This window comes from Diplotaxodon limnothrissa, linkage group LG1, assembly GCF_057381915.1.
Source record: "Diplotaxodon limnothrissa isolate DT_005_m linkage group LG1, D_limnothrissa_male_GT1.1, whole genome shotgun sequence".
NCBI classification, from domain to species: Eukaryota; Metazoa; Chordata; class Actinopteri; order Cichliformes; family Cichlidae; genus Diplotaxodon; species Diplotaxodon limnothrissa.
In genome coordinates this window covers 21,675,638-21,689,173 of record NC_140596.1, presented here as the reverse complement: position 1 = coordinate 21,689,173, position 13,536 = coordinate 21,675,638, and the positions used below count along the sequence as shown (strand labels likewise).

Sequence of the window (13,536 nt, the reverse complement as noted above, 5' to 3'; positions counted from 1 at the left end):
AAAGATGAGATGGAGTCCAGACTTTAATAAAGGGAAATAAGATGCAATCTTGATTAAATATAAAACTCTGCACTCACAGTTCCCTTCGGTTTGCTAGTGGGCATCCACCCCATGCAGCAATGTGGGGAGAAAATGAAGACGCTGACCACAACAAGAGGTGACGCTGAGCTACCAACCACTGGCCTGCATTACATCAGCCTCAAGAGTTTGTTGAGGGGCGAATACAATCAGAATAAAGGCTTGGAAGGAATTTGGAACACAGGGACATCCCCAGTGGGTACTTACCCACAGGTACTCCCCAGAAATTGTTTTGTTTGAAAGCAGCTTTAATGTCAGCTTGCTTTGCATTTGATTTTTATAATTACAAATAGCAAAGAGAAAAACGTGTCAAGAGCAAATATGAAACACATTATGGGAGACCTAGACTATATATATATATATAATCTAAACATCAGCAAAAGGGTTTTTTTCCTGTTTCTTTCCGTACACGCTTACTTGTTGAGTTCAGAGAATATACGGGAGGTTGTTGTTCTTTGTAAAAGATGGCTGTACCGTGTAATAAGATACACAAAAACCCTCATTTCCTACCAGCGTGGCTGCTTCTCAAATGAAACTTTAGTTTGAAAGCTTTTGTTTGAGCACTTCAACTCGAAGACAACATCTCTGTCGAGAACAGGCAAAGATCGGGAAAAGTGCGTCTCCAACCCGCAAACTCTCACCCTCACAGTGCCGGATGAACAATAGGAGCTTTGTTGCGAGTCACATGAAAATCCGTCATGACTTGACGCGCTATCTCAGACCGCTGCACATCCTCAGCCAAAAAGAAAAAAAGAAAAAAAACAGAAGAAGAAGGAGAAGAAGAAGTGCACTGACTGGGAAAAAATGGTTATGCTTGTATATTAAAAACATCCTACCCTTATTTAGTCATCACTGAGCGTTTATAATAAAAATATTGCAGAGTGTGTAAACTGTTTGGGGATTTTTTTGTTTTTTTTTTTGTTTTTTTGCACAAGTTTCATCATGAGCTTGCACATCGCACTGACACATTTTCACTGCATTAAATATGTACCGAGGGAGTTGGCAGCTGAACTGGGCAAAGGGCCTGGGGTCATTTGCTAGTGGAAAGGAATTTTGGCTCCTCGACGCGTCCAGCATTTCATACACAAATTATCTCAGACAACAAACCAATGATTTGACTTCTCTCCGGCGAGAAACGCTTCATGAAAATGTAAGAAAATGATGCTTAGCAATTTTTTTAAAAAGCAAATCTGTGACCACACAAAAAATTCCATCCTTACTCTAACATTTGGTGAACTGCCACTTACTGATTACTGATTACATCTATCTGCATCAATAAAGGCATTTCACTGTGGGAGTTCCCACTGCTCCTCTTCGCCCTGCTGATGCCGGATAGCAGAGTGAAAATGCAGATACCCAGTCGATCTCTACAATAAAATTCAACCCGTGCAGCCACATGTTATCCATTAATCTTATTTTCAGGCTCAGTGCTCACTGACTGCTCCCACAGTGGGATTTGTTTTCCACACCCCACACATTTCTACATGAAGCAAAAGCGAAAAGGGGGTGGGCCACCATGCTTATTACAACTTTAAGAGTCACTAAAACATAATAATAATAATAATAAACATCCGACTTTGTCTGCCAAAGCTTCTGTTACAATCAGACTAATGATATGCATTCAGCACCCACTTTATTAGGTACACCTTGCCAGTACGAGTTTGGAGCCTCTTTCACCTTCAGACCTGCCTTAATTCTTCATGTGATAGAGTCAACAAGGTGCTGGAAACATTTCTCTGAGATTTTATTCCATATTCACATGACAGTATCACACATTTGCGGCAAATTTATCGGCCACACATGAATCTCCCGTTCCACCCCATCCCAAAGGTGCTCTTTTGGATTGAGATCTGGTGAGTGTGAGGGGAATTTGAGTACGGTGAACTCATTTTCACATTCAAGAAACCAGATTGAGGGGATTTGAGTTTTGTGACATGGTGAGTTATCCTGCTGGAAGCAACCACGGTCAGCATCAATACTCCAGTAGACTGTCTTGCTCTGTTGATACTAAGGCTACGTTCACACTGCAGGCGAAAGCGCATCAAATCCGATTTTTTTGACCCTATGCGACCCATATCCGATCATGGTATGACAGTGTGAACGGCACAAATCCCATATTTTCAAATCCGATCTGGGTCACTTTCGTATGTGGTACTGAATCCGATACATATCTGATGTTTTAGAAAGCAACTGCTGTTTGAATGGTCATGTCGCATTAAATCCGTCTTTTACGTCACTGACACAAGACAGACGCCAATTATCAGCGCTCGAGAAGACATCGTGAACGCTTCCTGTCCATCCAGTGTAGATGTTAGTGAAACTGTTGGGAAGACAACGTGAACATTTTATTTGTACTGTATAATCTGCAGATTCTGACAGAAATCTGCAACTATCCTTTGAAGCACAGCTCCTCTCTAAAACAGCAATAAGGATCATTACTTATCATAACTTAAAGCAAAAATTGGGAAACATAAAGTCTGAAGTCTTTATTTTAAGGACCATCAGTCAAACAATATTGTTTGCTCTGGGTCTAAACAGAGTGCGTTGTGTGTGACGTCTTCTTTTGCGCATGCGGGCCGCTTTAATTGAGCATTAAGACCTGCAGTGTGAACGTAGCCTAAGAGGTCCAAAGTGTGCCAAGAAAATATCCCCCACACATTACATCACCAGAAGCAGCCTGAATTGATCCAAGGCAGGGTGGATCCATGCTTTCATGTTGTTTATGCCAAATTGTGAGCCTACCATCTGAATGCAGCAGCAGACATTTAGAATCATTATACCAAGAACCATTTTTCCACTTTTCTATTGCCCAATTTTAGCGAGCCTGTGCCAACTGTATCCTTAGTTTCCTGTTATTAGCTGACAGGAGTGGTTCCCAGCCTGGTCTTCTGCTGCTGTAGCCCATCTGCTTCAAGGTTCAATGTGCTGTGTATTCAGAGATGCGGTTATATATAAATTTCTGTTACCTTCCTGTCAAATTAAAACAGTCTGGACAAAAATCTTCTCTGATTTTTGGCATCAAGAAGGCATTTTCACACAGAGAACTGCTGCTCACTGGATATTTTTGTCTTTTTCGGACCACTCTCTGTAAATCATAGAGATGGTTGTGTGGGAAATCCCAGTAGGTCAGCAGTTTGTCAAAAACTCAGACCAGCCCGTCTGGCACCGGCAACCGCGCCTCGTTCAGAGTCACTTAAATCACCTTTTATCTCCATTCTGATGCTCAATTTGAACTTGAGCAGATTGTCTTGGCTATGTCTACAGATCTAAATGCATCGAGTTGCTCTCACGTGATTGGCTGATTATATATTCGCGTAAATGAGCAGTTAAGCAGGTGTACCTAATAAAGTGGCCAACAAGTGTAACTAGTGGAGCTAAAACTTTTTCACATGATTTGGGTGTCCTTGCCTTTGATTTCCTTTATAGTACCTGTATCATTATATGTTTGGAGCAAACCGATTTGAAGATTATAATTAATGCCTCAGCTGTCACATTACTCTTACAACAAATTTGTATTTCCTTCATAATTCATATGTAACCAGACACCTGTTGTAAAAAAAAATTACCATGGACAACTTCCCTAAAGACCAAGATTGCGTATAAATTGCCTTTTGTTGTCTCAACATAAGTTCAAAATACAAAAATATTCAGTTTACTATCACAGAGGAATAGAAAACATGAAAAATAAATGCAAATTCAAGACACAAGAACCAGAAAAATGTTGTATGTCTTACTTTGAAAGGTGACTTATACAGTAATACAAATTACAGATCAACGATCTGAAGATCAGTTAATGTTTACATCTTGTCTTGTTTACAGTGTACTGAGCCAGTGTGCTTACCTACTATGTCCTCATAGGCATTCTCCTCTAAAGTGCTTTTGGAATTGGGTCGGCTCCGTGCGTCTGTGGTCAGTGCGCCATTCTCCGTGGGCGAGGACGGATATGAAGACGGCAAGCTGGCAGCATCCTCCGACTCACACGACTCTCTAGAAGAAGATAAACAATTTGAAACAGACCAAGGTGCTGAGGCAAAATTACAAGGACAAGTCAACACGAGCCAGTGTCTTACTCAGAGCATGTCAACACGTGATAGAGGACAGAAAAAGTGCAGGTTGTATTAAAATATAATCCAGACAGCTGGCCCTACTTCTAAAATGCACTACTTGTCATCTGGAAGAACAGAAACAGGTGGTTAAAACACTCCTAGTGCTGATAAGCGCATTAAAGTCAGCGTTTGTCCTTTAAAAAAAACCCTAAATCAGAAGAATTAATGTTGAAATAAAAGGATCATGCTCCGATCACCGAAAAATTCTAGATAAGTCCAAAGTAAACATGCAGATATCTTACTATTCCTGCGTGTTGTCTGCACAGTGTAAAGCACATGCCACATGTCGAAGCACTGCACAAACTGTTAGCGGAGCTACATCGGCGCAGGGATCTACAGTACGGTCAAGTCGCGCCATCGACAGCTTGTGGCTATAAGCTCGGTCTGAAATTGCTTGAACCACAGGAATGTTAAACACAGAGTCACAGGGATGAATGTTTAAGGATTTCATGCCCGTTTCACACACGGGGATGATCTGGACAGGCCCGACGCTCACAAAAAACAACTGAGGACTTCTGATAAAGAGGATTATGAAAGAGTTATAGGAGCAGACCTTTTTTATGGGCCTGCATACATTTCTGGATAGGATCTGGCATTTCAAATCCTCTGTCAAAGTATTATTTTTCAGTGGCAACCTTAACAGCTGATTCAAGAGCTAAAACAAACTCAGGACGTGCAGCAACCTTGCAAACGGACACACTGATGAGAAGCCTGTTGAGCTTCATCATCAGCGAAGCAATTAGCCATAATGAACAAGCCTAATTTCTCACAAGGCAGTCAAACATGTTTGATGAGTTATCCTCTTAAAGGAGATGAAGCCAGAAACTAGGTCCAATGCCAAATTATAACATACCACAGAAGTTTGTCATTTAAACTGTCAAGTTTGCAGAGTTTATTAATGTACAGACTGGGAATGGTAAATGTGCAGTTAATTCAAAATCTGTAAACTACCTGTATAGCTCCAAGATGCTTTTTAAAATATTTCTGGGGATGTTACATGTGGTATGCATGTAGTTGGAATATGCAAGATCCACAAAATATTACGTTTTTATTACACTGTAAGTGCATGCCAGGTTTCATACTTTCTCCCTAGCCCTTCAAAAACTTCCTGTTTTAAAGTGGTTCGTCCTGTTCACTCAAAACTCCAGACTGTAATAATAAAGCATCGTATTGTGTGGTAATGTACAAGTTTCCTGTGCTTATACTTGTGTGATTACAGACACAAAAGCAGGCATTTGATTTTTGCCTCACCTGTCCCGGATTCTGATGGGGGCACTTCCTTCGGCCTTTGCCGTTCGTGTCGTGCTGGGTGCAGGGGTCGAGGGCAGCGGCGGCGGAGACTCAGAGGCTCTGTCTGGAGGTAGTCCATTGGTCGACGATGCACCCTTCTGGTCTCGATTGGCGTCGTATTCAAAAGTGCGTTTGGGTTTAGGTAAGGGGTTGACTGGTGTGCTAACAGAGTTCTTTTGGCTCGGTGGTTCTGGGCTCTCGGACCTGGCTGAGCTCACACTAAACCTTTGTCTGAGTTTAGAGAGCTTGTCGGGCACCAAAGCGGTGTCCGGTTCAGTGTTCACTGAACAAATGCTGCTGCGCTTACTGGTACATGTGCTGTCCAGGTCGTCCCCTATCACAAAAGACTTTTGTCTCGTCTTATCCGGCGCGTAGCAGTTACTCAGGTAACGTGGAGGGGGTGGGCTGGGATTCTCCTTAAGGGCTTGCTCGATCTTTTGTATCCTGTTGAGGACCGCTGACGTCTCTTTGCGAGTAGACAGGGAGCGCACGAACGGTCCCGTAGAGTCTGTCTTGCCGATCCTTTTCTGGAAACGTCCGTTTTTGTCTGGAAATCCTTCCTCCTCCTCCGTCTCTGTGAAGGAGCATTCAGAGAATGCCGTGCTCATCCTGCGAACCCCCTTAAAGTCAAAAGTCTTCTCGCTGCAGGGAGAAGACAGCAGGCTCGGGCAGCCCTCGCTACTCCCTATGCGCTCCCCTCCTCTTTTGTCCAGACACAAGCTCATCCTAGGCAGAGACACCCTTCTGCACTCCCATTCTGAGATCTTCTTGCGGATTGTGGCAGGAGGGACACCTGTTGCTGAAGAGGTGAGAGAGAGGGCGCGCTTGTGGCCTTGGTAAGAGGAAGGTCCCAGTGAGAGCGTGCTCCAGCTCAGTGTCCTACCATTAAGTCCATCTCCTGGAGCGAGATCCCCTTGTTTCTCCTTCTGCTCCTGGGCGCCCTGACTTTCCTGACAGGACTTGGTTTGAGCTGGAGGCTTGTAGATGGAAAGCCTGTTCTCCAGGCAGCTGATGCTCTTTGACTTGGTTAGACGCCCCTGGCAGTCAGGCTCACTTGGGAGAGATGCACCGCTGCACAGGCTAGCTGTCTTGTTATTCCATCCACCGCGTAGCAGAAACCTGCCGTCAGTTCTGACGTACCTGCTCTGCTTGCCAGAGTTCTCACTGTCGCTGAGGAGCGGCTGCTGGCTCTGCCGCTGGCTGGCAGAGAGAGCAGGACACGGTGATGTAGACTGGCACCTGAAACAAGGCGGAGAGAAGTGTGAAGAAAATTTACATTTAAAAAAAATATTTCAGACTGACAGATGGTAACAAACCAGTGTCATAAAAGGTGCCAACAAGTCCGCGTGCAAATGTGGAACAGATGGGAGAAAACTGTAAAGAATCAGCCGAAAGATTTGAAATCATTTCCGAGATCAAAGACAGCATGAAAACCTGAGCCACGTATTTAGAATAACCACACTAAAGTATTCTGTCTCTGGCAGCGCGGGATTCAAATACAGGCCAAAGGAAATACAGACTACATTAAAACGCCACTGCGGATTTTTCCACATAATCAAAAAAAACTTGAGGAGAATCAGTTTGGACCTCACACAGAAAGGAGCATGCCAAGCGAGATTTATCTTACCTGTGAAAGTCTCGCTGCTCCGCTCAGGTGCACAAAACTTTTGCTGATCCTTGCAGCTAAGTGGTACTAGGTGCTACTGTGTTCTCGCACTTACTGCAGACTCTGCAACCGTTTACCTCACACACACTATCACACACACACACCTTTTCTCACGGTGCTCACCCGCTTTAAGATTTCCACAGAGTGCCAAATTTTCCACTTAACAGCAGTTTAACCTACCACTCATAGCACATCAGGAGCTTTGTCATGAGCTGAAAGGTGACTAACTCTTGTGAAAGTGAAGTGTTGGGAAGATCTGATGTCATAGCCATGGTTAGAATAACAAGAGCTATGGGAGGAGGAAGCTGAGGGCTGTGGACTATGATCCAACAATGCAGGTTGGGACAGATCCGACTTCACGCCTATCTGCCCATCCCTGGTTTCACTCTTCCTACTCCAGGGTGGAGAAACTTATACAAAAGCTGGGGGCTTGGTTGCTGAAGCCATGGCGGATGCATCTCATCTTACTTGCTTTGAAGGTGTACTGTATGAGAAATGAAGACATGACCTCACATCTGCAGAGTTTTAATGGTAGTTTCCAGAGTTACTCTGGAGTAAACTGAATGATTAATAACACTAACACTATTTTCATCATAAGGCTGAAATGTCAGTGGAGACAAAGGAAATATGACCAAATATGATTCTATAGTCCTTTAAAAGCAGGATCCCACTGACATCTGGTCCTTCACAATTTACAGTAATTCTCATGTTTTAATATATGAGGATAAGCAGCCCCTATTCAATTTAATTTAATTCAATTCAATTCCATTTTGTTTACAGCGCCAAATCACAACAACAGACCCTGTAGATCCTACGATAATACATACAGAGAAAACCCCCTATGTGCAAGCACATTGGCAACAGTGGGAAGGAAAAACTCCCTTTAAACAGGAAGAAACCTCCAGCAGAACCAGTATCAGGGAGGGGCGGCCATCTGCCGCGACCGGTTGGGGTGAGAGAAGGAAGACAGGATAAAAGACCTGCTGTGGGAGAGAGCCACAGATTAATAACAAATGTGATTCAATGCAGAGAGGTCTATATTAACACGTACTGGGTGGGAATGGTGAATGAAGAAGAAATACTTAATGCATCATGGGAATCCCCCAGCAGCCTACACCTATTGCAGCATAACTAAGGGAGGATTCAGGGTCACCTGGTCCAGCCCTAACTACAGTGGGGCAAAAAAGTATTTAGTCAGCCACCGATTGTGCAAGTTCCCCCACTTAAAATGATGACAGAGGTCAGTAATTTGCACCAGAGGTACACTTCAACTGTGAGAGACAGAATGTGAAAAAAAAATCCATGAATTCACATGGTAGGATTTGTAAAGAATTTATTCGTAAATTAGGGTGGAAAATAAGTATTTGGTCACCTCAAACAAGGAAAATCTCTGGCTCTCACAGACCTGTAACGTCTTCTGTAAGAAGCTTTTCTGTCCCCCACTCGTTACCTGTATGAATGGCACCTGTTTGAACTCATCATCTGTATAAAAGACACCTGTCCACAGCCTCAAACAGTCGGACTCCAAACTCCGCCATGGCCAAGACCAAAGAGCTTTCGAAGGACACCAGGAAAAGTATTGTAGACCTGCACCAGACTGGGAAGAGTGAATCTACAATAGGCAAGCAGCTTGGTGTGAAAAAATCAACTGTGGGAGCAATCATCAGAAAATGGAAGACATACAAGACCACTGATAATCTCCCTCGATCTGGGGCTCCACGCAAGATCTCATCCCGTGGGGTCAAAATGATCATGAGAACGGTGAGCAAAGATCCCAGAACCACACGGGGGGACCTGGTGAATGACCTGCAGAGAGCTGGGACCAAAGTAACAAAGGTCACCATCAGTAACACACTACAACGGCAGGGAATCAAATCCCGCAGTGCCAGACGTGTTCCGCTGCTGAAGCCAGTGCATGTCCAGGCCCGTCTGAAGTTTGCCAGAGAGCACATGGATGATACAGCAGAGGATTGGGAGAATGTCATGTGGTCAGATGAAACCAAAGTAGAACTTTTTGGTATAAACTCAACTCGTCGTGTTTGGAGGAAGAAGAATACTGAGTTGCATCCCAAGAACACCATACCTACTGTGAAGCATGGGGGTGGAAACATCATGCTATGGGGCTGTTTTTCTGCCAAGGGGACAGGACGACTGATCCGTGTTAAGGACAGAATGAATGGGGCCATGTATCGTGAGATTTTGAGCCAAAACCTCCTTCCATCAGTGAGAACTTTGAAGATGAAACGAGGCTGGGTCTTCCAACATGACAATGATCCAAAACACACCGCCCGGGCAACAAAGGAGTGGCTCCGTAAGAAGCATTTGAAAGTCCTGGAGTGGCCTAGCCAGTCTCCAGACCTCAACCCCATAGAAAATCTGTGGCGGGAGTTGAAAGTCCGTGTTGCTCGGCGACAGCCCCAAAACATCACTGCTCTCGAGAAGATCTGCATGGAGGAATGGGCCAAAATACCAGCTACTGTGTGTGCAAACCTGGTAAAGACCTATAGTAAACGTTTGACCTCTGTTATTGCCAACAAAGGTTATGTTACAAAGTATTGAGTTGTATTTTTGTTATTGACCAAATACTTATTTTCCACCCTGATTTACAAATAAATTCTTTACAAATCCTACCATGTGGATTCATGGATTTTTTTTTTCACATTCTGTCTCTCACAGTTGAAGTGTACCTCTGGTGCAAATTACTGACCTCTGTCATCATTTTAGGTGGGGGAACTTGCACAATCGGTGGCTGACTAAATACTTTTTTGCCCCACTGTATATGCTTTAGCAAAAATGAAAGTTTGAAGCCTAATCTTAAAAGTAGAGATAGTGTCTGTCTCCCGAATCCAAACTTAAAGCTGGTTCCACAGAAGAGGGGCCTGAAAACTGAAGGCTCTGCCTCCCATTCTACTTTTAAATACTCTAGGAACAACAAAGTAGGCCTGCAGAGCGAGAGCGAAGTGCTCTAATAGGGTGATATGGTACTACAAGGTCATTGAGATAAGATGGGGCCTGAATATTTAAGACCTTGTATGTGAGGAGCAGGATTTTGAGTTCACTTCTGGATTCAACAGGAAGCCAATGAAGGGAGTTTTTAGGACACCCTGATAATAATGAATTACAGTAGTCCAGCCTAGAAGTAATAAATACATTTTCAGCGTCAGTCTGAGACAGGACATTTCAAATTTTAGAGATACTGCGCAAAAAAAAGAAAGCAGTCCTACATATTTGTTTAATATATGCATTGAAGGACATGTGCTGGTCAAAAATGACTCCAAGGTTCCTCACAGTGTTACAGGAGGCCGAGGTAATGCCATCCAGAGTAAGATCTGGTAAAAATTGCATTTTCAAGATTTTTAGGGCTGAGTACAGAAACCTCAGTTTTATCTGAATTTAGAAGCAGAAAATTAGAGGTCATCCAGGTCTTTATGTCTTTAAGACATTCCTGCAGTTCCTGCAATTGGTGTGTATTATCTGGCTTCATGGATAGATAAAGGCTGGTGTCATCTGCATGGCAGTGAAAATGTATGTATGCTATGCCAGCGATGATACTACCTAAGGGAAACTACCTATATTAGGTGGTTTCCGAAAAAACTGCAGTAGTAATGCAAAAACAAAGTGAGGTTTATGGCTAGTGTAATCTGCAATGGCTGCAATGTTTAAAAAGAATTTCAACTTTCTTTGAAAAAAACCTGTCCTTTTTATTCTTATTATTCCATTTTCTACAGTGCGGGGACAACTGCTACAACACTGAGGGGATCACATTTTTAGATTTTTATTAAAGGATGAATATAACGGGGCTATAACATGACATGGTGCAGTTTTATTTTTGGGGGGGCACTGTCCAAAAGCCTCGAGCCACCCCTCATTGCCTCATATTTTGTTTCCAATGATCCGGACATTCTGGGAACTTTTAAAGTGGTCTTGAGTGATAGATCTCCAGGCTTTCTTGAGGTCTTTTTAATTTTTCCTGTGGACATTGGTTACTTTTTTCCAGTCCTTGTACCTAACAACTTTCAGAAAAATGCTTTTATTTTGTTAAGCTACTTAACACTGACCTGTGAATCATTCAAGCATAAAGAACGCACCTAACTCAAGAATGTTATGACTACACCTAAGAGAAAACTTAGTAAACAACCAATTTTATATTGTGTCTTTAGGCACATTGTTACAAGCAGCCTGTCACAAAAACACATCATTTGTTCCCATTTCTTTAGTTGAGTCAACAAAAAATACCAACAATTACAGTTTGACAAATATAAAATAGTATTTATACACCAACAAGGGGATTCCCAGAGAGCTTTTAGCCACAAACTTTCATTTCTCAGCATGCTGTGTATTTTCCTAAAAAAATTAAGGAAACTTGGCAACTGGAGGACAAAAGAAGCAGCAGTCCTAAAAAAACAACAACAGATGAACAGTATCTCAAAGTCATGTGCTGAAGAAATAAGGAAAAAATCCATCAAAGGCCTAACACAGGACCTGAGCGATACATCTGGCCCTTCAGTTGATTCATCTACTGTTCAGCAAAGCCTCACCAGAAATGGTCTCAGTAGAGGGATGGCTGTCAATTAAAGAATTCTTAATGAAGGTAAACAGCCAGAAAAGGCTGGGGTATGCCATACACAAGAACTGGACTGAAAACAAGAGGCAACAAGTCTTACAGGTTGGGGATCTTCTCAAAATTGACTGAATAGTAATGAATGCAAAAAAGTACCATCAGATTTTGAGCCACCAAATGGAAGCATCTGTCTGGCAAAGGATCCATTTTTCAGCATGACAATGAACCCAAACCCACTGCCGGTGTAGTATAAGAATATCTGGATAAATTGGCCTCCCCAGAGCCCGGACCTCTACATTAATGAAGCAATGTGGAGTCATCTTGACAGAGAACAGAAAAACGGCAGCAAAATACAAAGATGAGCTTTGAATGTCCTTCAAGAAGCCTGGAGAACTATTCCTGAGGACAACTGAAAGAAATTACAAGAAACCTTGCCTATGTTGAAGAATAAAGGTTATCATACCAAACACTGACTTTCAAGATTGTTGGAAATATAAAACCTCTGTTTTTGTCATATATATTGTATTCCCATGTATGCTTGCACATTATGTCTGCACCTATTTCCCAAACCAAAAAAAAAAGCCAAATAGACCCCATGGTTTCATGAATACAATCCTTTTAAAGCACTGATGTTAATCAGCAGTCAGCATGTGTTGCAGTGTTTCAGTGGGGAGCTGTTGAAAAGAATTTGTCTGGGAAATTAAATTCCTACTGCTTTCCTGGCAAAACTCCGATCATAAATTCTGCCAAGGACTACGTCTGCCACAGGAACCTAGTGAGGGAACAGCATCTCTGAAGCTAAGTATCAACTGGAATGTTTTAGTAGCAACCAGACCAAACACTCAACAATGCAATCCTAATACCACTAGCAGTGCAGTTTATTGAGTTAATCATGACACTATTCATTTTCTCCCTGGGGTTTTACTTTGGGAAAGATTGGAAGTGCTGTGTTTCCATGCCTAACAATGATTCCACAATGTGACAGTAAACAAGCAAAAACAAGATGATCTGGGAGAAAACACTCACGCTGGCTTCATGCTGGGCTTTCAGAACATCTTAAAGAGAGAACGCAGCATAATTGTGCACAAACTGCTGTGTCTTCACTCTGACATGTCTGAACTGATTTTCACCCCTCCTCCAAGAGGCTTTTTCAGTTCTAACACGAAAAGATGTCCCAGGTATTTAAACCCTAGTGGAGAAAGTCCCAGGAGGTGCTTGTTGACCCACTATTAATCATGTGTGCATCGTATGCACAGCTCTCGTCCCACAGCATTTCATTCAGGCTGAGGTCATTGTAACCCTTGATTTTATTCTTTTTCAGCCATTCTATTGTCAATTTGCTGCTGTGTTTGGGATCCTTGCGCAGTTGCATGACTTAATTTGGGCCAAGCTTTAGCTGTCCAACAGATGGCTTCACGTTTAACTCTAGAATACTTTGGTATGCACAGGAGTTCATGGATGACTCAGTGACTGCAAGGTGCCCAGGTCCTGTCGCTGCAGAATGCGCCAAAATCATCACCAATCCCCCACCGTGCTTTGTTTGGATTTTCACCAAACATGGAGCTGTGTGTTATAGCTAAACATCTCTACTTTGGTCTTTTCTGATCAAAGCACAATGTTCCAGAGATTGTGGTATTGTGTAAACACACACCCCAAGGCTCCAGACCAGGAGGCTGCAGAAACATCTGCTTTTATAACGGTGTTCACACTTGCTGATGATCAGTTTTTCAAGTGCATTTGATTATCAGCACCTGGTTGTTATTTACTCTCTTCTTTCCTATCAAAACAGTGAGGGTGTACTTAGCTTTCACAGGTCTGCACAGAATCCTGTGAAA

At 42.8% G+C, this 13,536-nt stretch overlaps 1 protein-coding gene across 1 annotated transcript in view; it reads right to left on the bottom strand.

Moving 5' to 3' along the window:
- dennd2b (DENN domain containing 2B) overlaps nt 1-13,536 on the bottom strand; it is a 53,980-nt gene that overhangs the window by 26,137 nt on the left and 14,307 nt on the right. Inside the window, exons 3-4 of the mRNA XM_085379188.1 lie at nt 5,436-6,713; nt 3,920-4,065 (exon numbers count right to left, since the gene is read on the bottom strand). Of these exons, the coding sequence (XP_085235314.1) occupies nt 3,920-4,065; nt 5,436-6,713 (1,424 nt within the window). The remainder of the gene's footprint in view (nt 1-3,919; nt 4,066-5,435; nt 6,714-13,536) is intronic.